Here is a 26,277-nt window from a genome sequence, read left to right on the forward strand (position 1 = left end):
GAGGCGGCTGTCCTCCAGGCCGGCGGGGACAGGGCGTGGTTCTGGAGCTCACCCCCCTGCCTGACCCCGGCTCTGCGACCTGAGCCGCCCTCCTGTCAGCCTCGGTTTCCCCAGCTGGGGAGTGGTGGCCACGCAGAGGCCTATGGACTGGGGGACAGGAGAAGCCATCGGGGCTGAGCAGGGCCCAGCAGAGCCGCGGCCCCTTGCAGATAGGCGGAGGGCTGGAGCGGGAGCGCTGGGCGCAGGCTCCCTGGGCAGCTTGCGCGGGTCCTCGCCACCCCGACCTCTCTGCGCCTCCACGTCCCCCTGGACAGCGACCCACCAGCAGGGCCCAGGACCCAGTCTCGCGGGCAGCATTTAGTCTGCAACCCCCCAGGACCACCCTCCTCCTTGGGTAACCCGCCTCATCTCCCTGTTCCAGCTTCCTCCCCACGGAACTTACCCGGCACGTTGCCGCCTTGTCCTCTGCTGGAATGTCAGCCCACAGGACGGAGGCCTGGTTCGCACCTCCGTCCTCCATGGCCCAGAACGGCCCGGGACAGGCAGTGTTTGTTGAGTGAATACACAACCGTCACATCTGTAAAGGGAGAGAAACACCTGCCTCATTTCAGGGCTGCAGAAAGAGTAACTGAGAGACCCCCGGGGGCCACAAAGGAGAGACTGCGTCAGGTAGGACCATGTCCAAGGTGGGGTGGGGAACACAGCCTTGGTCGGATCAGCTTTTGTATTTTTTTGAGGTGTGATGAATATAAAATGAACCCTTTTAAAGTGAATGACCCACGGCTGAGGGTGTGGCTTGGCGCTGGGTTTGACCCTCAGCACCGCCTAAAAATAAAGGAATTGTGTGCATCTAAAAAAATATTGTTAAAAAAAAAAAAAAAGAGCCATTGACAACTAAAAACTTTTTTAATTAAAAAAAATAAAACGAGTGACCCAGGGGCATTTGTACACTCACAATGCTGCGCAACTAGCGCCTCTAGTTACAGAATATTTTCATCGCCCCACGAGGAGACATCACCCCATTCCCGCCTCCAGCCCCCGGCAGCCACTAATCTGTTTTCCATCTCAATGGATCCGCCTGTTCTGGGCCTTTCCTAAGTGAGTCATGCCACAAGCTTCTTTTGTGACTGACTTCTTTCTCTCTGGGTCATGTTTTGGAGGTCCACCCACGCTGTGGACGGCTTCTTCCCTTTTAGTGACTGAATACTATTCCATTGTGCTTCCGCTGATCCGTTCATCCTTTGATGGACACTCTGTGGTTGCGGCCTTGGCCGGTCGTGAAAAGGCCCGGACGTGGTGCTGGAGCCTCTGAATCCCCACTTCCCGTTTTTGCAGCCACGTAACCCAGGACAGAAGGGTTGTGTCACCGGGTAACTAAATGACACTTTGCTTTTTGAGGAACTGGTAACCCGTTGCTCACTGCTGACGAGGAGAACCCCCAGCCCGAGGGGGCCGTGCGGAGAGTCGGTTTGTCCCCACCAGGCACTTCTTTCTAGGACTGGCCTGACCATCGGCGCCCTCCGCAGCCCGGGTTCCCATTTATGTGACTGAGAAGGCCCGGATGTGGAGACCCAGGCAGGAGAGGAGGCCCGGCAGCGAGCCCGAGTCCCTCTTCCTCCGCCCTCCCCAGCCTCCTGCCAGCCAAGGGGACGCCCCCTCCTGCAATGTCCCCAGAGTTGGGAGCCCACCCTCCCCCTGGCGTCTCCACCACCCCGCCTGCTATACCCACACCCAAAGGCCCTTGCAGAATGAGGAAGAGGCTAAGGACTGTAAGTGACAGAAAAGCCACCCAGGGTCACCTGCTGTCCCCTGCTCAGAACTGCAGAGCTTCCTGTTGGCCTCTGCAAGCTCCCCAGCCCCTGGCTGTTCCCCTTCGCGTGGCCCACCAGTCTCCCGGGCTCCTCCTCCCGCGCCCCTTAGCCTCTTCCAGCTGCCTCTCTCTTTATTCCCTTCGGTGCTGGGAATAAAGAGCACAGTCCTCTGGGGCGCAGAGTCTGTTCAGGGCTGCCATTCCTGGGGCCACCTCTCTGCCCATGACCGGCTGCCCGCTACTTGATTGTAATTTTTTTTTTTTTTTGAGATGGTTCTCATTATGTCGCCCAGACTGATCTTGAACTCCTAGACTTAAGCGATCCTCCTGCCTCAGCCTCTGGGTGTAGCTGGTATGACAGGAGGGGACCACCAGACGTGGCTTTATTTCTTTCTAAAAATAATATCGGAGGCTGGACCTGGTGGCGCACAGTGGTAATCCCAGTGACTCTGGAGGCTGAGGCAGGAGGATCATAAGTTGGAGGCCGGCCTGGGAAACTTAGTGAGATCCTGTCTCAAAAAAATAGAAAATAAAAAGGACTGGGGTGGAGCTCAGTGGTAGAGCGCTTGCCTAGCATGTGTGAGGCCCTGGGTTCCATCCTCAGCACCAAAAATATAAAACAAAATAAAAAAGACATGGGACCTCAGAGGCTGATCCTGCCCTGCCCACAAACAGACGTGATCCTGTGACACAGACCGAGTTTCCAACTCACGCAGGCTCACAAACTCCACATGTCCCCAGAGTGTCCAGTGCTGGTGTTCATGTTCGCGCTCTCTCCCCCACGAGTCTCGCTCACCTCAGTGCTGGGGACTGACCACTGAGCTACGTCCCCCGTCCTTTTAATTTTTTAAAAAGATATATTTTTTAGTTGTCAATGTAATTTTATTTATTTACACACGGAGCTGAGAATCGAACCCAGTGCCTCGCTCGTGCTGGGCAAGCGCTCTGCCCCCGAGCTAAGACCCCAGCCCCCTCTTAATCTTATTGTGAGACAGGGTCTCACTCACCTCCCAAGTCCCTGGGATCGCAGGATCCTGCCCGGTTTACTTTCTTTTGCTTGATACAAATTCTTTCCAGAATTCTATTTCATTTTCTTTCCTCTCTCATTTTATAAAATTATGTCTGCCTTTCACCTCAGAACACCACATTCTCTGTGTTGCATGACATTATACTAAACAGCCATTGTTTTAAGAAAACACTTCTATGGAGAAACATATGTGTACTTATTTACAATGTGAATTTTACTTAGCAAAAACATCTAAATCAGTAAATATGTGAAAATAAGCCTGACAGCCAGGTGTGGGGGTGGCACCTGTAATCCCAGGGACTTGGGAGGCTGAAGCAGGAGGATCACAAGTTGGAGGCCAGCCTCAGTATCAAAAAGAAAGGAAGGAAGGAAGATGAGATGCATACCCATGAGCCCTGACCACCCAGAACTGGGACATGATTCTGCCCCTTCCCTCCCTGTCCTACAGGTGACCACCCCCACCCCCAATTCCTTACCCTTCTTTCCTTTGCTCCTTTTTTTTTTTTTTTTAAAGACGAGTTCTCCCTAAATTTCCCAATTTCCCAGGCTGGGGCTGGGGATATAGCTTGGTTGGCAGAGTGCTTGCCTCTAATGCACAAGGCCCTGAATTCAATCTCCAGCACCACCACCACCAAAAAAAAAAAAAAAAAATTCCCAGTCTGGCCTCTAATTTGCGATCCTCCTACCCCAGTCTCCTGAGTAACTGCCACATCCTTATCTTTTTAAAAAACATTCTCACATGTATTTGTATGCTGAAATCAGATGTTGTTTTGTTTTCTCTGGGTCCTAGCTTTTTGGTGAAGATGACTTTCCTACAGGGTTTGAGGGACTTTTCTGTTTTTCTGGTTTTCCTCCTCAAGATTCCATATGAAATTGTCACACCCAAAATTAAGATTTTCCTTTCTTTCTTTTTTTTTTTTTTTTTTGTGGCGCTGGAAATGGAACCCAGGCCTCCTACACCTGAGGCATGCACCCTGCTACCGAGCTACATCTTTAGTCCCTCAGTTTTTAAAATTAAGAAAGGAATGTGATATGGAGCCTCAGCCATCTGGCTGCATGTGCCTGGGGACCTTTTTCATGACTGTATTGTATTCCACTTGTTTATGTAGCTATTGCTGAGGAAGTGCCTTGGTTTCATTGTAGTCTCGTCACCATGGTGCTGCCGGAGGAATCACTGACAGGCGCTGGGTGTGGCTTAGTGCATGTGCCCAGCATGCGGGAAGCCCTGGGTTCCCTCCCCAGCACAGTGGGGACAATGCCCTTTTAAGTAACCCTCCCCTCCGTTCCCTCTTGGCAATCATCAGTCCCGTGGAAGAGGCAAAGCTGGGGACACTTTGGGACGCAGCTGCCCGTGAAGAGCCCTCGGCGCTGGGGCCACCCCCGCGGCTGTCTCAGCAGCTGCTTATATACAGTCTATTTATAGCCTGTCCCCGCCCCCACCCACGTCACCAGCCCCCAGCTGGGGCCACCAGGGAGCTCGGGACCCACGGGGAAGGGGAAGTGCGTTGCCAGGCACTGGGTTTGTTTGGGGTTCGGGGCACCTTGCAGCCTCCTGAAGGGCTTCATTTCCTAGAAGCTGGGGACGTGGAAGTGGCAGCTCAGCCCCTGGTCTCACCGCGGTGCAGTGCGCGGTGGGTGGAGGGCCGACGAGCAGCCAGGTGCTGGGTCCGCTGCAGCAGCAGGGCCGCGCCGGGCTGGTTTGGCCCCTCCGGCTGCTCCTCTGCCCCAGCGCTGTGCCCACTCTGCCCCGAGACCCCGCAGCTCCAGCCCCAGGAGATGGAGAGCCCGGGGGTCCTGGGGCCCCAGGAAGGTGCTATTGGGGTGCGCCCGTCCAGGGAGCACCTCGGGAGCTCAGCTCCATATTCAGGCGCTGGCGCAGCCCGGCAGGCTGGGGTCTGCCTCCGTGCCAGGCGGGGACACCCGGTGTCCGGCTGCAGGGGCAGCAAAGGCCCACGGAGGGGCCTGCCCAGCGGGGGGTCAGCCGGCCGGGCCCTCCCAGCCTCGGCCCTCTCCCGGCTTCCTGGCTCCAGGACAGCTGGGGACTGACAATAGCCGGCCGGCCGCCGCACTGGAGCCGCCGCTGGGCTCATCCGTGGGCTGCCCAGCCCCTTCCTCTGCCATTGTTCCCAGCCCAGGGGCATCCTGTTATGTCCCCTCCACTGAAACCCCCCCGACCCCCACCTGGGCCCAGGGCACGGCTGGTGACCCAAGAAGCGGGGTTCCGGCCCCTGGGTCCCCTGCCTCCCTCTCCACTGCGAGAAGTCCCAGCTCTGCCCCCCAGGCAGGGCCGAGTTCACCAGCATCCACTGGGGACCAGAGAGGCCACGTCACCAGCCAGAGCCACACAGCCCAATGCAGGGACAGGATGAGGGGTGCCCTGTGACTCCAGGCATGGCATGTCATCCTGTGCCTCAGTTTCTCCAGCTGTCAGATGAAGTCACAGCCCTGCTGCCCGGGGCGAGGGGGAGGGTATGTGAGCACCATCACCCTGAGGGCCCAGCAGTGCCAGGTGCCAGGCCTGGCATGGGACATGATACTACAGGTGATAGGGCTCTTCTAGTGACATGATCAGTCACCCTGCTGCCCTGGTGGAGTGAACCTGGTCATCACCTCCGACCTCAGTCACGCCCAGGTGCTGGCTTCCTGTCCCCGCCCCACGCCATGAGCAGAGGTCATGAGCTGGTCCAGGGGCCACCAAACGGGTCTTTGGAGCCGGGCCCTCCGGGTGGAGGAGGAAGAGGGACATCCCAGCCGGAGCCCAGGCGGGAGGCCTGGAGGAGGCTTCCCTCAGTGAGGGGCACTCAGGTGCCGGGCCGCCAGCGTGGGGCCCGGCCCAGGGCAGCGAGGAGGACGGAAGTCTGCACTTGGCCGAGGGCCAGCAGAAGAGAGGAGCAGACAGTAAACAAGGTGAGCAAATCATAGGACAGGAGACGAAGCAAGAAGCAGGGAGAGCCGGGAAGGACCGGGGACGTAGCTCGGCAGTGGGGCACATGCTGGGCAGACAGGACCACCAAAAAATAAAATAAAATCGGGAGCAACGGGGACCTGGGGCACGGGAGGGCTTGCATGTGGAATGAGGGGCTAGGTCAAGAGATGTTTGAGTGAAAACCTGAAGAGGCAAGACTGCGAGGTTACTTGGGGGTCAGAGCCATTCATAGGCAGTGGCAGCAGCCTGTGCAAAGGCCCTGAGGTCTGACTGTGTTGGGTGCTCTCCACAAGGAAAACTGGAACTGTAAAGGTAAGAGGGAGAGAGAGGAGGGACAAGAACCTGGCAATGACAAGACAGAACATGCAGGGCCTTGGGCCCAGGGAGGGCGTGGGGGGTTAGCTGTAAGTGAAGTGGGAGCTATAGAGGGTTCTTGAGCTGAAGAAAGGTACGCCCTGACTCAGGTGTGCTCGGGGGAGCAGCCTGTGGGGGTTGGGAGCCAGTGCACCAGGTCAGATGTTGAGGTGGGGCCCAGAGGAGGAGAAGCAGTTCTGGGTCTATTTGAAGGCACAGCCTCAGGACTTGCTGACAGGCCAGATTATGGGGTGGCAGTGGTGGAGAGGGGACGCCCTTCCCAGCCTTCAAGCATGGAGCAGACCTCTGGAGGCCTTTTCTGCTCCTGTTCCTTCTTACACCGCCCTGGGAGGCCGCGGAGCAAGCATTTAAATCCCCGTTCAGCAGACGGAATCGAGTCCAGGGAGGCCAGACCTTCCGCAGGGGCCGGAGGCCGTCCCTGGAAGGAGCAGGCCAGAAAATAACCATCACCAGAGAAGGGCGTGGGGACCGCGCCCAGGCCGCGGGCAGATCCTCCGCCACCGCAGATGGTTTCTCCAGACACCAGCTGTCTGACCTGCCGTCTGCGGGGAGCGGGGGGGGGGGGTCAGCCTGGGGTTTCCAGCTTTCCAGGAAAAAAGCCAAAAATCGACTCTGGACCTGAGCTGGCCCCTGGTCCCCGCGGCCTCCCCTGCTGTCCACTCCCCTCCCCAGGCCCTGCAGCCCCGGGCCGCAGCCTGGGACTCCGCCCCTTCCCAGGCCTGGGGGGGCCAATCAGAATAAGGCTTCTCCGACTTCAGTTCTCTAGTCTTGTGTGGGGGGTCTCGTGTGTGGGGATGGAACCCAGGCCTCCACTCGGCCCGCAAGTGTCCAGCACTCACCGAGCTGGACTTTTAACCCTGCCATAGCCACACCCCTGCCTCTTTGAACTACTCTGTACTCCTAACTTCTTGTGCACCCCAAATCCACTCATGTGAACAGGAGACTGGGGGTATTGCTGGAGGCCCTGGGTCCCAGAGGCTCTCTCTCTCTCTCTCTCTCTCTCTCTCTCTCTCTCTCTCTCTCTCTCTCTCACACACACACACACACACACACACACAAATTTATTTGGATACTAGAGATTGGACTGAGGGACTCTTCACCACTTAGCTACATCTCCAGCCTTTTTAATTTTTAAATTTTTGAGACAAATGCTCACTTAATCACTGAGGGTCTTGCTAAGTGGCTGAGGCTGGTTTTGAACTCGCGATCCTCCTGCCTCAGCCTCCCGAGCTGCTGGGGTTGCAGAGGTGCACCGCCACCCAGCTGAAAGTCACATTTATTTATTTGTGGTGCTGGGATCCCACACAGGGCCTCCTGCCTGCCAGGCCAGTCCCCTGCCACTGAGCTATACCCCAGCCCCAAATAAATATGAATTTGAGGAACATAAAGCCGGGTCTTTAATTCCAGCTGGATACAGTGCCTGCGGAGCCTCAGGGTCACTAGCCAGGACTCCCTCGGTGACCTTGGGCTCCTTGTAGGGACTGGGGTCCGGCTGTCTGTACATCTCTTGCCTGGGGCCCTCGTTAGCTGTGCCGGGCCTGTGCCTCGGCTTCTCCATCTGGGATGTGGGAATCAAACCAAGGCCTGTTGGTGTTTTAAGGAATAAATGGGGCCAGACAGGCCAAGCCCTCAGGCCAGGGCCAGGTGCAGATTCCTTGCTTTATAAATAACGGTGCTTTTACGAGTCAGTAGCTGGCTGGAGGGTGCTTTTACGAGTCAGTAGCTGGCTGGAGAGTCGAGGCAGTCACGTGACTCACTCAGGGAACTTTCCCATCATGTGACTGTCGATATGCGATGCCCACGAGCCTAGGGATGGGGCTGCACGGGGCCTTGAAGGTTCCTCCCTCCCTCTCTCTCTCTCTCCTCTCTCTCTCTCTTTGGTCAGGCTGGGGGTCCTGCCCAGGACTTCACCCTTGCTAAGCATGAGCTCTACCCCTGAGCTGCACCCCAGTTCCCCAAATTACTCTCCCTGGCACCTGCCTGGCACTGGTGAGGGGTCCTCTGCCCTCCCAGGCTCCTGTTTGGACACTGGCCTCTCTGTGCCTGTTCCCCACCTGGACATCTGGAGAGAAGGAAAGGAAGACACCCTTAGCCCAGAAACAGACCTGAGCCCAGGGCTGCCCTACGTGGGAGTCTGGGGCTATTTCTGTCCTGGCCAGTGACCAGCTTAGCCCCCTGGCTCCGCCCTGCTCAGTGCCTACCCGCCTAGGGACAGAGCCAGGCAGGCCGAGGGAGGAGACTCCTCTGCCTGGCTGCCCCTGTCCTCGCTGATGAGCCGGCCGAGCCCTCCGCGGCCAGAGAGTGTCAGGGGCTGGCAGAGAACTGAAAGCAGGTTGCATTCACTTCTGTGCCGAGCAGGTCTGTGCATGCGCGAGTGCGAGTGTGTGTGTGTGTGTGTGTGTGTGTGTGTGTGTGTGTGCAGCGCCCCTGGGTCTGTGTTTCTACAGCACTTTTCCTGTTGGCTTCCAGCTGCCCCGCCAGTTCCGGGGAGGGCCCTGGGCCAGCGCTGTCCCCGCCGCCCCCTGCATAAAGGCCCTGCCTCCAGACCAGTCCCACAGCTGCCCGCCCGGAGACAGTGGCCCTGTCCCACGCCCTGCTTCCCCGCGCCCGCCCCAGCTGGGACCATGGGAGGCCCCCAACGCCCAGCCTTTCTAGGTAAGCACTCTGAGCCCCGCTGGGAAGGGTGAGGGACCCTGGCAGGAGCCCTGGGTGACCGCTGGCAGCTCTGGATCCAGGGAAGGAAGTCGATGGAGAGGCGGGCACCCTGGGCACATGGGGACAGGGGCGGCAGGGCCTGGCAGGGGCGGTGGGGTGCTGTAGGAGCCGGTGCCCTGCCCGGAGGTCTTCAGCTCTGTGTGGCTGCCTGTGTGGCTGCACCCTAAGAGGGGACACCGGGCACCAGGGAGGGAAGGGCAGGGGCCCCAGGGGCACTTGCTCTGCGGGGAAGCATGGGTGGGGTCTGGGGAGAGCTGGTGGTGTGGACCTCTCCAGCTCCTGGGTAGCCCCCGGGATGTCCCCTGCCATCTCAGTGGCAGGGGCGGCCCCAGAGACACCCTCGGTCCTGGAGGAACAGGCTGGGACTCCTCGCACGTGGGTTCCGGGCTTTGCCGGACTGTGGGCTTGAACTTGAGCCTCCCTTCCCGCCCCACCCAGGGTGGCGCTGACGGTTATCGGGGCAGCTTGTTGCCCTGGCAACGGGGCGACAAAGAGAGTGAAGAAATGGCATTTGGGAGCAGACGGGGCTGCCCAGACCACAGGGATTCCCCTGTCGTCCGCCGGCGGCAGCGGGTGGCAGCCCAGCGCCCCCTGCGCTCGGGAGCGGGCACGGGAGCGCGCCTGGCACTCTGGGCCGGGGACAGTTGCCTGGCTTGCCTGCTGCGTTCGCTGCAGAGCCGAGTCGCAGAGCTTCTCCGTCCTGTCCGTAGGCGGGAGCCGGGCGGTTTCCCGCCTCCGGGGTTGAGCGGGTTCGCGCCGGAGCGTTCAGGGTCGCCTCGAGCAGGGGCGCGGCGCTGCGAGGACCCGCTTCTCAGCGCGGAGACGCCGGCAGCCTGGAGAACGCTGGGTCCTCGGCAGGAGCAGCGAGGACCCCACCCCGCCCGGGTCCCCAGCAGGGCTGTTCTTGCTCAGGGAATGGAAAGCAGATGGGCCTGGCAGCAAGGACCAGCAGCTAGCTCCTCTCCCGGCTCCTGTTTGGTCAGCGTCCAAGGCCCAGATGGCCCAACAGCTCCAGGCCGCTGGGGGGAGAGCCCGGCCCGGCGCAGAGGGAGGGCAGGCAGCGAAGGAGCCCCCGGGGCCTGGCGGCTTCTGCCCCTCAAAGCCACCCCGCAGCCCTCTTTCCCTGGAATCTTCCCGCTCTTGTTCCGCGCTTCAAGCCTCAGTTTCTGCATCTGCAGAATGGTCGTAAACACAGCCCCTACCTCCTGGGTTGGTTCTGAGACCAAGAAATGACGTGGGGTTTGGGGAGCTGGGGACGATCAACCCAGGTCCCATCCAGTGAAGGAAGGGCATTCTGTGGCTTGTCCTGGGAAGAGGAAGTAGGACCTGGCGCCAAGGAGGAGGAAGAGGGACCTCCCAGCACGCAGGAGGCAGGGCTGGCGTTCCGCCTCAGTTTACCGTGCGCGCGAGAGGGGCTCTCTGTCCTCACGAGCCTGAGGGGTCCTAAGTTTGGGCACTGACTGAGCAGTCAGGGGTCCTCCGGTGGGGGTCCCTGACAGCCCCCCAATCGTGCTCCTGGTGATCAACCCCAGATTTCCCCTGGGAGCCCTGTCCAGGGTTGATCCAGGCCACTGGGGTGAGTCATCCGCTCCCCTTGGCCCAGGAAGTGACTCATGCCCGTCCCCCTCTCTCCCAGGGCACCCCCTTCGGGACTCCCTGGACTGCGGGGGTCCTTGCTGCTCCTGTGGTACCCTCCGTCCTCGTTCTTTCCATCTCTCCCTGTTGCTGTCGTTTCTGACACTCTCCTTTTCTCTCTCTCCTTGGCTTTCTGTCCGTCTGGCTCCTCTTTCTGCTCTTTCCGCCTTTGGCTGCCTTCTCCCTGCTTTCTCTCTCGCCTCTTCCCGGGTCTGAGTCCTCCAGCTCCTCAGGTTCCCTACACCTGACTCCCTCTCCACCCCCACCTGCCTCCCACCCCGTCTCCTCTCCACCTGGCTCCTCGTCCCCCCCTCACTGCTCCTTCCTCCCCTTTTGCTCTCCATTCTCTCTTCATCGGTCCTTTTTGGGGGAGGTACTGGGGATGGCACCTAGGGGGGCTCAACCACTGAGCCTCACCCCCGGTTCTCTCCATTTTTTATTTTGGGACCAGTCCTCGCTAAGTTGCTGAAGCTGGCCTTGAATTTGCGATCCTCTGGCCTCGGCTGCCTGAGTCCCTGGGATTACAGGTGCGCCAGCCACCTGTCCTTTCTCCAGCTTCCTCTGCCTGTCTGTCCCCTCTCCCTCTCCCTCTCCCTCTGCCTCCTTGCCTGTCTCTCTCTGGTGAAGGGCAAGGAGGTCCCTGGTGGCCTGAGGAGGGTTCCCCAGGACAAGCCCCTGAGTGGCAGGAGCAGCAGGAGGGGCCCCTCGGGCCTGAGCCCAGAATGTGCCCACAGCACCATCCTGTGGGGAGTGGATGGAGGGGAGGTGAAATGTCACCACTGGGTCCCAGGATGGGCCGTGGACTGATGCCTGTGGCAACAAATGTGACTCTCGATGCTCCAGCCACAACTGGAGCCAGGTGGTGGGTGTGGCGGGTGTGCACCTGTGTCCCCAAGGCTGGGGCATCTGAGAGTCAGGGTGGGACCTGAGAGACCCGCCGATCCAGACCCTTCTCTCCTACCTAAAGAACGCGATGTGCTAAACCCCCAGACACTTTGGGGTTTGTTTCCACACAACCCTAGGAAGTGGGGCCATGTCGGCCCCATTCTGCAGAAAGGGAAACTGAGGCAGGGGCAGGGAGGCAACCTGCCTGTGCTCCAGGATCTGATCCAGGGCCGCCGGGCTCCAGCCTCCTGCCCACGGGCCAGGAAAGCCACGGCTGGAGCCCAGACCTTGCTAGGCTCAGGCCCCTTCCCGTCCCCCAGACCCTCTGAGAGGCGCTACCTGGGCTCTCTGAGGAATGGACCAGGTCCCAGCCCCGGGTGGGTCCGCGGCCCCCTGCCCTCAAATGCACGGCCTTCGGCCTCCTCTCCCTGCTGGGCCTGACCCGCCCTCTCTGTGTCGCAGCCCTGTGTGTCCTGCTGAGTCTCTCGAGAGCCAGAGCCCAGGACTCGGAGGGTGAGTGTGCTGGGAGCCGTGTCCCCAGCCAGAACCTGGGGAAGGGCCCCTCCCCCAGCCCAGGAGGAGAGAGGCCTCCCCACCGCCCTGGGTGCTCCTCCGGGACCACGCTGCCCCCTCCCAGCCTCTGACCAGTCTATGCCCCACAGCCTGTGCCAGCTGGTGCCCTCCGCACTCGGAATGTGTCAATGCCACCGCCTGTCGCTGCAAGCCAGGGTTTGCTGCTTTGTCTGCAGAGGTCTTCACGGACCCCCTGGAGATCTGTGACGGTAAAGAGGCTTGGGGCGGGGCGGGGCACATCAGAGACTGCGGGGCATGGCCCAGTGCCAGTGGGGTCGTGGGTAATGGTCAGAGTCTCGGCCTTTGACCTCGAGACCATCATCAAAGACAGAAAAGAGAAAGGAAACAGGAAGAAGGCGGAGAGACCAGGAAATGTGCGTGCCTTCCTGCAGAGAGAGGACCTGGGCCCCAGGAGTTGGTCTCAGCCTGCCCTCAGGTCTGGGGAGGGTGACATTGAGCTTCTAGTCCACTCCCCACCTTGGTATTGTCCCCTGTATCCAAACCGGGGGTGTCAGCCAGAGGACTGAGATGAACAGAGTAGATTATGTGGTCTTCAGGAATGGCTTGCTCCAGCCACAGCACAGCCTCAGCAGTACAGCCCAGGATTCTCTCCAAAAGATTCTAACTCAACATCAGACCCCATGCTGGGGTCAGGTAGGGGACAGGAGTCTCTTCCCTGAGAGCCCGCACACCTTTGGGAGGTGACCCATGGCCCTATTATGTTGCAGACATCAATGAATGTGGGCCACCCATGAAAGTGTCCTGTGGAAAATTCGCAGACTGCCAGAATGTGGAGGGGAGCTATTACTGCACTTGCAGCCCAGGATACGCGCTCCTTTCTGGGGCAAAAATGTTCACCAATGCGAGTGAGAACACCTGTCAAGGTAAGGCCCGCCCCTCGCCCGCCCTTGGCATGCAGATTGTGCCTGTGACGATGGCCAGGGTGCTCATCAGGAACCCTGTGGACATGTGAGATGTGATGACATCATTGTGATTTTCTGTTTTTTTTTTTTTTTAACAAAAAGCCCTGCACAGTGATCTGTGCCTGTGCTCTCAGCTACTGGGAGACTGAGGCAGGAGGATCACTGGAGGCCAGGAATTCAAGGCCAGCCTGGGAAACAGAGAAAGACCCTGTCCCAAGGAGGAAAAAGCGGGGGGGGGGGGGGGGGATGAAAAAAAAAAAAGAAAAGAGAAGAGAAACCACAGGAAAGAGCCCCTATGTTCTAAAGCTAAACACAAAAGCAGAGGCTGGGGTGCAGCTCCGGGCAGAGCACTTGCCTGGCAGAGCAAGGCCCTGGGCTCCCTCCCGGCACTGCCAAAAACCAAAACCAAAACCAAAGGTGGCTTTGCTCTCGGTTCACTGTGTGACTTCAGACAAGTCACTTCACCTCTCTGTGCCTCCGTTCACCCATCTGTAGAAGGGGAGTCGTGGGCTGGGGTGTAGCTCAGGGGTAGAGCACTTGTCCAGCAGGCCCGAGTCCCTGGGTCAGGCCCCAGCACCAGGGGCGGAAGCGGGGAGGGGAGCCATAGGTGCTTCCTCATAGAATTGAGGGACATGAGGTCCAAAGGCACTTGGCAGGTCCTGGTGCACAGAAAGTGCCACAGTAGTGATGGCTTTGGACTTAATATTTTTTTTTTTTTTTTTTTGGAACGGGGCGTGATGGTGCACACCTGTGATCCCAGTGGCTCAGGGGGCAGAGACAGAAGGATTGTGAGTTCAAGGCCAGCCTCAGTGGTAGCTTAGTGGTAAAGTGCCCTACGGTTCCATCTTGTACCAAACCAAACCAAACCAAACCAAACAAAAATGTATTTTGCAGTGCTAGGGACGAAACCTTGGTCTCCCGCGGGGGAGGCTCCGCCCCTGCAGACTTTATTCTGAGTATTGGGGCCTGGTGCACCCTCTCCCGAAAGGGCTCCTCGCGTGGTGGGCAGAGTGGCCGCAGAGGACAAACCCTGCACAGCAGCCACACCCTGGCCTTGGCCCGGCCGGGTGTGCCATGGCTGGGCTGCGTGATCAGGTGGTGTCCCTTCCCGTGGGGAGACTGTTGGGCAGGGGTGGGGATTTGGGCATTGGCAGGGGGGAAGTCAGAGCCAGCAGGGGCCTGTGCGAACTTCCCCGGGGGAGTAGCACAGAGTACGGGGGAGCAGAGAGAGAGGGAGCCAGCACAGGAGGTGATGAGCTGAGGGTCTGAGAGGACCCTCCCCGACTGCAGAATGAACAACTGTGCAGGTGGCTCACTGCACAAGGGGGTCCACCAAGGGGGCCACAGCCCAGATCCCAGCCCTGTCCCTCCTGCCGTGAGGATAACAGACCCGGGGAAGCTGGGCCACAGGGCAGAAATGTGTGTGCCAAGAACGTGCATGGCACTTGGCCAGGGGAAACGTCTTTGTGTGACTTGGAGAAAGACTGGCCCCCTTTCCACATGGACACAGCCATGATATGGCCAACACAGTGTTTCCGGCCCCCTTGGTGGACCCCCTTGTGCAGTGAGCCACCTGCTCAGTTGTTCTTGGCGCTCATGGATTCCTCCTGGCATGCCTAGCTGAGGTGCTGTGAGCGTCCTTACCAGTGCTTATTGGTATTGAGAAGGTGTGCTGCTGAGGGTCAGAAACAACCCGCGCTGGGGCAGAGGCCCCGGGTGGCTGGGCAGAGAACTGGATGAGCAGGGGTGAAGTGACATAGGGGACACGCTGAGCCCCAAGGCAGGTGATAGAAAGCAGTCTGCTAGTCTGGAGAACCACCTGGTCCAGGCCTCCTTATCTAGCGCTTCAGCTTGTGCTGCTCAGAGGATACATCCATTTTGTCCCACTCCTGTGACGTGCAGGGGACCTGGGACCGGCTCCCTGGCTCCTGGCCCCACCTTAGGCTGTGCAAGACAGTTGGTCGCCCAACCTTGTCCAACCCCCAAGACCCAGAACCTGCGCAGAGGGCCACTTCTGGACTTTCAGGACACCCTGCTGCCCAGCTGGCATCCTTTTTCCATGAACCGAAAGCGGGTGGAACCCAAGATATTCCAGGAGCCCGCGGCGAGCACAGTCCAGCGCCATTCTGTCCTCTCCCACTGCTAGTGGCTGCCGGGATGAGACCTGACCGTTCCAGGACACACAGGGGCTCAGCCGCACCTGGAACACTCTCTGGTCCCCCAGCCACCATGGACCCAGGGACTCGATCAGGAAATACAGGAGGAAGGAGACTTGAGGGTAGGCCCCAGTTCCCAGCCAACACTGCTGCGGGGAGAAGACGCAATCTGTGCTCCACGCGTTTCTGAACCACTCACTCCTCAACCTCGCCCTTCTTGGCCACGCCCCCACCAACCACGCCTTCATCGGCCATGCCCTCACTAGCCACGCCCTCGTCAACCTCGCCCTTCTCGGCCACGCCCCCACCAACCACACCCTCATCGACCACGCCCTCACCAGCCACGCCCTCATCAACCACGCCCTTCTTGGCCACACCCTCATTGGCCACGCCCTTCTCCACCGCTCTGCATCATTCATTTGACTGCCCTGCTCTGCATCCTGACTCCCCACTAACTTTGGTCCACTTGAGGGCACTGGAGGATGGTGTGGCAGGGGTGGGCAGGGTGACATCGAGTTGGGTGGAGGAAGATGCTCCAGTCTGGAACACACAGCAAGAGGGTGACACCGAAGACTACTGCCCAGCCCCAACCCGCTCCAAAGAAGGTCAACCCAGATCTCAGGGGGACTGACTACTGGGAACAGAGAGATGCTGGGTCCCACTCAGCAGGCCCACAGGTCTGTGTCCCTGGTGGAGTTGAAGGACAGATGGCAGAAGTGCCTGCCACCCCTCCCTATCAGCACAGCTCCACTCTCTGCCACTGTCTTCACCCACAGCTGGCCTGGATAGAACATGGATGCCTTCATGGGGTCAGGAGGACACCAGCAAGGTCCCGGGGCTGCCTGGCTGGATGTCGACCCTGGCCTCTCTGGCATGGTCCTCACTCCTGTCCCTGCCATTGATCTTGTCCCAGTGAGCCTGGCTCAGGGGCGGATCTCAGTTCATCTCCTTGGAGCTGGGCTCCCAGAGCTAGTGGGACGAGAGGGCACTGTCCTGCTAGGTCACTAGGACCCCAAGGAAAACTCAGTCATCGAGCAGCCACGCTAGCAGAATCAGGCCAAAGGCCCCCCTGGAAGCCAAGACAGACCCGCCTCGGGAGCTCAGAGCTTCCCAGCACGCAGCTCCAGGAGGACCCATCTGGCCTCTGCTCCACGTCCTCAGGCTGGGACACAGGAGGCCATGACACCCTGCCCCAGCTGGGAGCTTCCCAGGGAGGCAGAGGGCACGGGGAGGAAGCAGCGTCTGGAGACCATGCCCACCATGGAGTGCCTCCTTGTGGATTAGGAAAGGCTCCTGGGGGGCCAGCGGGGTCCTCCTGGTGCTTCCATGCCAGGAAACCGGGACGAGCGGCAGCCTGGGCTGACAGCCAAACCCTCTGATCACCAGGCTCGCATATGGCCCAACCAGCCCCCGGAAGCTGCCGGCTGCTGGCATCCTCCACCCTCCCCTTCCTCTTGCAGACGTGGACGAGTGTAAGCAGAACCCCAGAATCTGCAGGGACCACAGCACCTGCACCAACACTCAGGGCAGCTATACCTGCAAGTGTCTGCCTGGCTTTGAGCTCAACTTGACAGAACCGAAGCTGTGCACAGGTAGAGGCCCCAGGAGGACACGTGAGGTTGGACAGGAGCCGGGGTGCAGCCCAGGCAGGTCCTGCGCCGGAGGGGGGAAACCTGCAGGTTCCCACAAGTCAAGGTCATGGACTCCGCCTATGGATTCGGCTCCCAGGAACCTCGAACCACAGGGCAGGGAGGTCGCAGGGCCTTCTGGGCCCGAGGGTCCTGGTGGAGGCCCCCAGACCTCAGCTCCCTCCTCATCTGTCGTGTGAGAGAAGAGAGAGGCACTCTCAGTTCGGAGAAGGGAGCCTCCACCGTGGCCGGGAAGGGAGCGGCCAGAGTCCTTGGTCAGGAAGTTCGCCCCCTGGCCTCAGTTTCCCTCCTGGCTCCACCTCCTGTAAACTGGGGACCAGGACCTTGCTGTGCCCCTCATGGAGGGAGGCCACCGTGAGGTGCTCTGAAGGGGAAGCTGAAGGTCGCCAGGTGGGGCACAGGCAGGGATCCTTGGTTGGGGTGGCGACAAGATGGGGAAACGGGTGCAGCTAGTCGGGGCATGGCAGCCGGTCAGGGGAGGGGCCTGACCCTCTGGCTTCGTCCTCAGATGTGAATGAATGCGCCCCTGGACTCAACCCGTGCCACAAGTCCACCCACTGCCTCAACCACAAGGGCGGCTACCAGTGCCGCTGCCGCCCTGGCTGGAAGCCGGTGCCCGGGTCCCCCAACGGCCCGAACACGACCGTCTGCGAAGGTCCGAGCTCGGAGGCCACACCCAGACCCACAGTCCAGCCCTGATCACAGCCCTCCCGGGCACACCGACCAGACCCCGTGCTTGGACGCCTGCGCCAGCCCCGATGCTCCCGGGCTGCCTGCAGAAAGACGGGGTCCCGGGAAGGAGCTGGGGTTCTGACAGGAGGCTCCGGGGACCCGGGCAGCAGCCAATAACTAACGGGGTGACGTGCTTCCACACCTGTACAGGGCAGGCCTGGGGCGCACCAGGCCTCACATGCTCCCTGACCCCGCGCCCGCCACGCCAGGGTGTGGGTCGCCAGGTGGCAGCACCGCAGCCCAGGCCGGGCACTAATGGCAGGAAGAAGGGGTGGAGCTCGGAAGGCAGAGAGCAGCTGGTCATGGCTGGGCCAGGACCGACCCCTCTCTCTGTGTCCCCAGATGAGGATGAGTGCAGCTCCGGGTGGCATCAGTGCCACAACTCCACCATCTGCCACAACACCCTGGGGTCCTACAAGTGCCTCTGCCACCCAGGCTGGGAGCCGATCCCTGGGCGCCTCAAAGGCCGGAACAACACCGTCTGCCAAGGTGCCTGGCCTGCCCTGACCCCAGATCCTTCCACACACACGCACAAACGCACGTGCGCACACGTGCATTCCTCCTAATGAACCACTGTCCTGTCCCTGCAGTCAAGCCCTTCTTCACCTGGCCGCTGCCCCCCGGAGTCAAGAGCCAGGTGAGCTGCCCCAGCCAGGACAGGGAGGTGGGACTCCCTGGTGCAGCGCTGCGCCCACTCTTTTGCCCTGAGCTTCCCACCCACCCGTGACCCCTCCTCTCACCTCCCCAGAGTCTGTCCCGCTTCTTTGACAAAGTCCAGGATCTGCACAGGAATTTCAATCCAGTCACGGCCAAGGACACAATTCAGGTAAGGGCAGGATCCTGGGGTACCCCAGCATGGTGTGGGGATGACTGGGGAGACTTCAGTGTGGATGGAGACGGCCCCCGACCCAGCAGGGGCCAGAGACACTCATGTGCCCCCATGCATACCCATCTCCCACTCTTAGATGTATGTATGTATGCACCCTGGTGTAAGCATGCGCACACACACTAGGGTGCTAATGGCAACAGAAGGGAGCAATGTAGAACCCTGATTTGAGCCACAAGAGTTCAAATCTCCTCCCTGCCACTTCTTGCTGTGTGACTTGAGGCAGGTAACTTCCCTTCTCTGGGCCCATTTCCTCATCTGTAACACAAGTATGAAAATGGTGCCTGCTTCATTCATAAAGCTGGTTGTTTCGAATGAGCCCTGCTGGTAGAAGTAAAGCTTACAGAAGAGAGCCTTCCCCCTGAGAAGCTCAGTGTAGGATATTTAGCCCAAAAGAAATATGAGAAAGGAGAAGAAAGAATGTACACCACTTTAAAATGTTTTAGTGGTTACATTTTCAAAAAAAGTAAAAACAAGCCAGGTGCAGTGCTGCACACCTGTGATCCGCAACTCGGGAGGTAGAGGCCGGAGGATTGCAAGAGCAAAGCCAGTGTCAGCAACTTAGCGAGACCCCGCCTCTAAAAAAAACACAAGAAGGGCTGTGGGTGTGGCTCAGTGGTGAAGCACCCGTGGGTTCAATCCTTGCTACAAAAAAAAAAAAAAAAAAAAAAAAAAAAAATACACAAGTGAAATTGATTATGTGGTTACATTGGCTAAGATCATAGATCTGGGGCTGAACGTGGTGGCAGACACCTATAATCCCAGATGTGCAGGAGGCTAAGCAGGAGGATCATAAATTCAAAGCAACGACGGGTGGGAGTGCACACCTCATCTATAATCCCAGCGGCCTGGGGGGCTGAGGCAGGAGGATCACAGGTTCAAAGCCAGCCTCAGCACTGAGGCCCTAAGCAACTCATCCAGACCTTGTCTCAAAGTTTTAAAAAAGGGCTGGGGATGTGGCTTGGTGGTTAAGCACTGCTGGGTTCAATCCCTGGTACAAAACAAAACACAAAACAAACAAACAAACAAAAACCGTCAAAGCAAGTCTGGGCAACTTAGCAAGACCCTGTCTCAAAAGAAAAGTAAAATAAAAAGGGCTGGGGATGTCGTTCAGTGCTTACCTGACGTGTGGAGCCCTGAGTTCAACCTGTCATGCGCAAGGCCCTGGGTTCAATCCCTGGCACCCCCAAAAGATCATATTGAACCCAACAGGTCCAGCATTAGCCATTTCAACAGGAATGACGAGAACAAATCGAGCCCGCTTTCCAGCGGAGGCTCTAAATGGACGTGCTGCGTCCCCGCCGCGGACCGGGCGGGCCCACCTCCCGTGCTGCACACCCCGCGTGCCCTGTGGTGTGTTGCGTGCAGCGCAGCGGGAGCGGCGCCAGGCGTCCCCGTGTGGTGCGCGCCTGCGCAGGGCGCAGACTCCATCCCCCTGTCTTCTGTCCACTGCGTCGACTCGATGATGCCCTCAGGCCTGTTCCCCCGCCAGCAGGGCAGTTTTCGGCCTGTACGCTGGTCCTGGGGAGGTCAGGGCCTTCAGGCAAGGTAGCCTTCTGTGGTCCAATACCCCAGCATCTCTGTCACCCCCAGAAACTCATCAGGACCATGGACGACCTGCTGAAAGCCCCTGGGGACCTGGAGGACATGGCCCTGTCTGTCCGGCACCAGTTGGCCACGCAGTTGCTCTTGGACCTGGAGCAGTCCCTGAGGACCCTGGCGAGTTCACTGCCTGAAGGCCCTTTCACCTATCTTTCCTCTGCAGACACAGGTAGGCTTCGTCCTCCCTCTCCGTCCCAAGGCCCCGTGCTGTACTTGGTGACCCCAGTCACGGTCCCTCTCTCCTCAGAGCTGTCCCTGATGATCCAGAAGCAAGGGAATGGAAATGTCACCGTGGGCCAGAGCCACGCACGGATGCTGCTGGACTGGGCCGTGGCGCCTGGAGCCGAGAACTCCAGCAGTGGTGTGGCCAGAGGAACCGGGGCCGGGGAGGGAGAGGCCAGGGCGGGTCCAACGTGGACGTAGGAACGGTCCACAGGCGGGCTGCAGGCATGGTGGCAGGTGGCAAGTCCTGGGCGGGAGGAGGCATGGAGCTCTTCTGTCCCCAGGCCCCACGGTGGTGGGCATCCTCTCCAGCCCCAACATGAAGACCCTGATGGTCAATGCCTCCTTGGACCTGGACCCCAACAAGCAAGCCACGCTGGAAGAGATCTACCAAGGCCCCATCCGAGGCACCAAGCTCCGGCTCCTCTCCGCGGTCAACTCTGTCTTTCTTACCACCAACGACACCGAGAAACTCGCCTCACCTGTGACCTTCGCCTTCTCCCACCCTGTGAGTCCTGGGTGGGGATGGGGGGCGAGGGGATGGTTCTGCCGCTCACCCCACAGCCAATCCAGGCTGCCCCTTGGTGCCTTCAGTTCCCGACCTGCATCCACTCTGCTCCTCTCTCAGACGTACCTCAGGACCTTTGCTCTTGCTGAGGCCCTGCAGGGGACACTTCCTCTACGGAACCCAGTCCTTTAACTATGTCCAATCTTGGCTCAACTATCACCTTCTTATGGGTCCTGACTTCCTTATTCAGAATTAAAACGTGGGCTGGGGCCTGGCTTAATGGTAGAGTGCTTGCCTAGTTTGTGCATGGCCTGAGTTTCCTCTTCAGCATGGGGCAGAGGGACCTGTCCCCCAGAAGCAGTTCCTACCTGCCAGGATGCTATTCAGTTTACTTAGTAGGCCTAAAATTTATTATTTTTTTAAATCATGGCATAATTCATAGGCTGCCAAATAATATCCTACTTTTTTTTTCATTTTTATTCTTTTTTAGTTATACATGAGATTAGTGTATTTTGACATACTTAATTACGTGGAGTGTAACTTTCCATTCTTGTGATTGTACATGAATGATGTGGAGAGCCACCATAGTATATTCATATGTGAAATTGGGAAAGTTATGTCTGACTCATTCCGCTGTCTTTCCATCCCCACTTGCTTCCCTTCCCTTCATTTCCCTTTATCTAATCCACTGAACTATTCTTCCCTGACCCCCACCCCCGCTAATTGTGTGTTAGCATTCACATATGAGAGAGAACATTCTTTGGGATTGGCTTATTTCACTTAGTATGATAGACTCCAGCTCCATCCATTTACCAGCAAATGCATAATTCCATTCTTCTTTAAGTCTGAGTAATATTCCATTGTGTATATATACACCACATTTTCTTTATCCGTTCATCTGTCGAAGGGCACCTACATTGGTTCCAAACCTTGGCTATTGTGAATTGAGCAGCTATGAACATTGATGTGGCTGTATCTCTGTAGTATGCTGATTTTAAGTCCTTTGGGTATAGGCCGAGGAGTGGGATAGCTGGGTCAAATGGTGGTTCCATTGTTTTTTGGGGAATCTCCATACTTCGTTCCAGAGTGGTTGCACCAATTTGCAGTCCCACTAGCAATGTATGAGTGTGTCTTTTCCCCACATTCCTGCCAACATTTATTGTTACTTGTGTTCTTGATAATCGCTGTTCTGACTGGAGTGAGATGGAATCTCGGTGTAGTTTTAATTTGCATTTCTCTGATTGCTAGAGGTGTTGAACATTTTTTCATGTATTGGTTGATTGATTGTATTTCTTCTTCTATGAAGTGTCTGTTCAGTTCCTTTGCCCATGTGTTGATTGGGTTATTTGGTTTTCTTGGTGTTAAGTTTTTGTTTGTTTGTTTGTTTTTGAGTTCTTCATATATCCTGGAGATTCATGCTCTGAGATGCATGTGGTAAAGATTTTCTCCCGAAGCCTCTCTCTTCACATTGTTTCCTTTGCTGTGAAGAAGCTTTTTAGTTTGATACCATCCCATTTATTGAGTCTTGATTTTACTTCTTATGCTTTAGGAGGAATTCGATTCCTAAGCTGACGTGATGGAGATTCAGGCCTACTTTTTCTTCTGTTAGGTGCAGGGTCTCTGGTCTAATTTCCAGGTCCTTGACTCACTTTGGGCTGAGTTCTGTGCAGGGTGAGAGGTAGGGGTCTAATTTCATTTTACTGCGTATGGATTTCCAGTTTTCCCAGCACCATTTGTTGAAGAGACTCTCTTTTCTCCATTGCATGTTTTTGGCCCGGGTCTAGTATGAGGTAACTGTATTTATGTGGGTGTGTCCCTCCGCCTTCTGTCCTGTACCATGGTCTTCGCGCCTGTTTTGGTGCCATAGCTCTTGGTACAGTTGGAGCCTGGTGCTGGGATGTTCCTGCCTCACTCTTCTCACTGAGGACTGCTTTGGCCATTCAGAGCCGGATTTATTGTCTGTCCCCTTCACCATCAAGACTTTCTCACGAGGGCAGGGACTTACGTCTGCTTTTTCCATTGCTGTGCCCCCAAGGCTGATGCACACAGTAGGTGCTCAGTAAATACTTGTCCAGTGAAAAGCAGACTACCTGGAGCTCGGCTCACGTCCCAGACCCAAGTGAGCACGGGGCCAACCTCTCTGCTCACCCCCATCTGCCCACAGTGGGAGACGCCCAAGAACCGGGAAGAGCTGATCTGTGCCTTCTGGAAGGTTGACAAGAGTGGACACTGGGACACTACAGGCTGCTGGAAGCTGGGCAGCACCAATGGCAGCACCACCTGCCAGTGCAGCCACTTGAGCAGCTTTGCCATCCTCATGGCCCACTACCAGGTGGAGGTAGGCAGCAGGGACGCCTCAGAAGACCACAGGTGCTGGCACAGAGAGGCACATCTGTAATCCCAGGGACTTGGGAGGCTGAGGCAGGAGGATCACAAGTTTGAGGTCAGCCTCAGCAATTTAGGGAGGCCCTAAGCAACTCAGTGAGACCCCATCTCTAAATAAAATATAAAAAGGGCTGGGGATGGGGCTCAGTGGTGGAGCGCCCCTGGGTCCAATCCCCAGTGCTAAAAACAAAATCAAAAAAGGGCTGAAGTAGCCCCTAAGGCAGAGCACCCCAGGTGCAATTCCCAGGGCTGTCAAAAATTAAAAAAAAAATGAAGGAAGAAAGAAAAGAGAAAAAACCCCATACATGTGGAGGTCGGTTTACTCAAGACAGTCAGCTGGTTCTCCATGGCACATTCCATCTGGTTGTTCAAATATATCCCTGTCCCTGTGGTTGCATAGCCCAAGTGGCACTATGCCACGCCCTCCATCCTCTTTCTTGGGACTTCATGACCCCGCAGCTGTGCTGCTTGGCACTGCTGGCCCTGCTGCAGCCAGTGCCCCTCTGCCTGTCACACTGGCACCAGTTGTGAAAGTTTGCTAAAAACTCCCCATGTAGCCACTCAGGAGACTGGGGAAGGAGGATTGCAAATTTGAGGCCAGCTTCAGGTACTAACCAAGACCCTAAGCAACTCAGCAAGACCCTATCTCAAAATAAAAAATAAAAAAAAGGGGTGGGGATGTGGCCCAGTGGTAGAGCCCCTCTGGTTCCATCACCCTCCCCATGTAGAACATTCCGTGTGTGGCCTCAGGGGGATCCATAGGTAAGCTGGGCGAAGTGAACTGGGATTAGCCGGACAGCAGGGGCTGTGGTCCACACCAGAGGTCCTGCAAAACCTACCCCGCGGAATCGGGTACAGCAGGACAGGTCAGGGAAGCGGCCTGGGTGGTAGAACTGTGGCGCCTCAGGCGCTAGACGGAACTCCGACCACCCCATCCTGCTCCTAGGACCCAAAGCTGTCCCTGATCACCAAGGTGGGACTGTCGCTGTCGCTGATCTGCTTTCTACTGTGCATCCTCACCTTCCTGCTGGTGCGGTCCATCCAGAGCTCTCGCACCACCGTGCACCTGCACCTCTGCATCTGCCTTTTCTTAGGCTCTGCCATCTTCCTGGCGGGCATCGAAAACGAAGGCGGCCAGGTGAGGCCCCGCCCCGCTCTCACCTGAGGTCGGGTTTGGGGCTCCAGTGGTGGAGCCCCACCCTTCCCTGGGACCCCCTGGCGAGGCGACTCCGTCCCCCCGCAGCGGTGGTCTTTGCCAAGGGAGCAGGCTTTGGAGGCACGTGCCACCCGCAGCGCCTACCCGCCCCCCCCCCCGGGGGTGCTGTTGGAGGCGGGCTCCGGAGCAGCTGGCCACGCCCCTGCCTGCCCCAGGGCTCCGGTGGGGCGGGCCTCCGCGACACGGCCCCGCCCCGCGTGACATCGCCCTGCGCCTCCACTGTGCCCACAGGTGGGGCCTCGCTGCCGCCTGGTGGCCGGGCTGCTGCACTACTGCTTCCTGGCCGCCTTCTGTTGGATGAGCCTGGAGGGCCTGGAGCTGTACTTCCTCGTGGTGTGCGTGTTCCATGGCCAGGGCCTGAGCACGCGCTGGCTCTGCCTGATCGGCTACGGCGTGCCCCTGCTCATCGTGGCCATCTCCGCGGCTGTCCACAGCGAGGGCTACGGCCGCATCACCCAGTGAGTGCAGCGCGATGGGGCGAAGCCGGTGCGAGACCGGGGCGAGACCGGGGCGAGACCGGGGCTCGGGCGCCAGGCCAGGGCGTGTGGACAGCGCCCCGCACATAGCTCCCTGCTTCTGAGGGCACTGATGGCTCCCCTCCCCTCTCCCAGCTGCTGGTTGGATACGGATCACGGCTTCCTCTGGAGCTTCCTGGGACCCCTGGCCTTCATCATTCTGGTAATTGCCTTTTCTTGCAAAGCCTGAGGCAGGGCCCCACCCTCACCCGGAGTCCGGGCCAGACCGGCACTCCCTACCCTAATCCACACTGTGCCCCCACCCAGTGCAACGCTGTCATTTTTGTGATCACTGTCTGGAAGCTCACTCAGAAGTTTTCTGAAATCAACCCGGACATGAAGAAATTACGGAAGGCAAGGTGAGAAGGGAGGACTCAACTGGAATAGGTGTGGAGGCCGTGGGACCTGAGGGGACTGGGGTGCAGGTTGGGGCAGAAATGAGGGGCTGGGGTGAAGGGCGTGCAGGATGGAGGCGAGGCCCCCAAGCAGCCTCTGCCCCTGCCCACTGCAGGGTGCTGACCATCACAGCCATGGCCCAGCTCTTCGTGTTGGGCTGCACCTGGGTCTTCGGCCTGTTCCTCTTTGACCCTCGGAGCTGGGTGCTGTCCTACATCTTCACCATCCTCAACTGCCTGCAGGGACTTTTCCTCTACGTGCTGCTCTGCTTACTCAACAAGAAGGTGGGCAGGTGGGGAGGCTGGGAGGGGCTGCCCTCTGCTGGGCTCTGTCCCTCCCCTGACGGGCACCCTGGCTTGCAGGTGAGGGAGGAGTACCGGAGGTGGGCCTGCATGGTTGCTGGAAGCAAGTACTCTGAGTTCGCCTCTTCCACAACTGGCACCAGCCAGAATCAGACTCGGGTAAGGGACTGTGCCTGCGGCCCAGCACTTGGGAAAGCACCTGGTGGGGTCCGTCCTCATGGGCTCCTTCCTCCCCAGGTCCTCAGGCCATCGGAGTCTGGTATGTGAAGGCAAGGACCCAGCCAGGCCAGCAACTCCTGCACGTGCTGAAGGCTCCCCGCCTCCCGCTGCGCTCCCACCTTGGGCCCCACTGCAGTAGAGGGGCCACAGCTATGTCCTGGCACCCAGCCCCAGAGCAGGCTGGAGGAGCCACTGGTCCTGCTTCTGTCTCTGCCCCACCAAGGATGTGGGGACAGACACTGGGCCAGGGTTGCAGCCCAGCTGCTCCAGCACATCCTCCCAGTCCTGGGGACAGACTGCGGACCCTTGCGTCCTTTACTCTCAGCTCTTTGCCATAGAAGGGCTGGGATGCTGGGTTCAACTTCTCTATTAAGCTAAGACTGAAATCAGAGGTCAGAGGACCTGGCTGCCGCTGAGGCTCACGGTACAGAGGCCTGGCTGCCCCCACAGGGGCGGAAGGGTCTCACGGTTATCAAGGTTGTAGATATTGTGTAATGTTTTTTGTATCTGTTAACTTTTCAGTGTTGACACTTAAAAATTAAATATCATAATGATACAGAAGGTGGTGTTGCTCACTGCCCGAGCCACGTCCACGAAATGCTGACAGACCACAAAGAAAC

At 58.3% G+C, this 26,277-nt stretch overlaps 1 protein-coding gene across 6 annotated transcripts; it reads left to right on the forward strand.

The window, feature by feature from the left end:
- The first annotated feature begins 5,520 nt into the window (after positions 1 to 5,520).
- Positions 5,521 to 26,218, forward strand: Adgre5 (adhesion G protein-coupled receptor E5). 6 transcript variants are annotated; one of them, XM_047531156.1, is made up of 22 exons: positions 5,521 to 5,744; positions 8,608 to 8,793; positions 11,836 to 11,886; positions 12,036 to 12,155; positions 12,675 to 12,830; positions 15,016 to 15,147; positions 16,486 to 16,617; positions 17,183 to 17,329; positions 17,749 to 17,895; positions 17,997 to 18,043; positions 18,155 to 18,232; positions 19,886 to 20,063; positions 20,142 to 20,255; positions 20,401 to 20,624; positions 22,789 to 22,962; positions 23,956 to 24,147; positions 24,457 to 24,683; positions 24,837 to 24,903; positions 25,008 to 25,099; positions 25,252 to 25,420; positions 25,499 to 25,597; positions 25,676 to 26,218. In XM_047531156.1, exons 2-22 carry the CDS (start codon positions 8,763 to 8,765, stop codon positions 25,703 to 25,705), a joined length of 2,607 nt encoding a protein of 868 aa, XP_047387112.1. In that variant the 5' UTR covers positions 5,521 to 5,744; positions 8,608 to 8,762; the 3' UTR covers positions 25,706 to 26,218. The 6 variants fall into 6 exon arrangements, with proteins under 6 accessions (XP_047387112.1, XP_047387110.1, XP_047387109.1 ...); XM_047531154.1 differs by lacking the exon at positions 5,521 to 5,744 and adding an exon at positions 8,353 to 8,496 and having other exon boundaries at positions 20,142 to 20,252; XM_047531153.1 differs by lacking the exon at positions 5,521 to 5,744 and adding an exon at positions 8,355 to 8,496.
- The last annotated feature ends 59 nt before the right edge of the window (positions 26,219 to 26,277 follow it).

The sequence above is a fragment of the Sciurus carolinensis genome, chromosome 17 (assembly GCF_902686445.1).
Source record: "Sciurus carolinensis chromosome 17, mSciCar1.2, whole genome shotgun sequence".
In the NCBI taxonomy this organism is placed as follows: domain Eukaryota; kingdom Metazoa; phylum Chordata; class Mammalia; order Rodentia; family Sciuridae; genus Sciurus; species Sciurus carolinensis.

What these genes read in the sequence shown, in the direction of transcription:
- Adgre5 (XM_047531153.1), top strand. Translation starts at nt 8,409, where the DNA reads ATGAGCCGGCCGAGCCCTCCGCGGCCAGAGAGTGTCAGGGGCTGGCAG. An exon ending in CCCCCTGGAGATCTGTGACG is followed by an intron (nt 12,156 to 12,674) that starts GTAAAGAGGCTT and finishes ATTATGTTGCAG; the next exon opens with ACATCAATGAATGTGGGCCA. An exon ending in GAACACGACCGTCTGCGAAG is followed by an intron (nt 17,330 to 17,748) that starts GTCCGAGCTCGG and finishes CTGTGTCCCCAG; the next exon opens with ATGAGGATGAGTGCAGCTCC.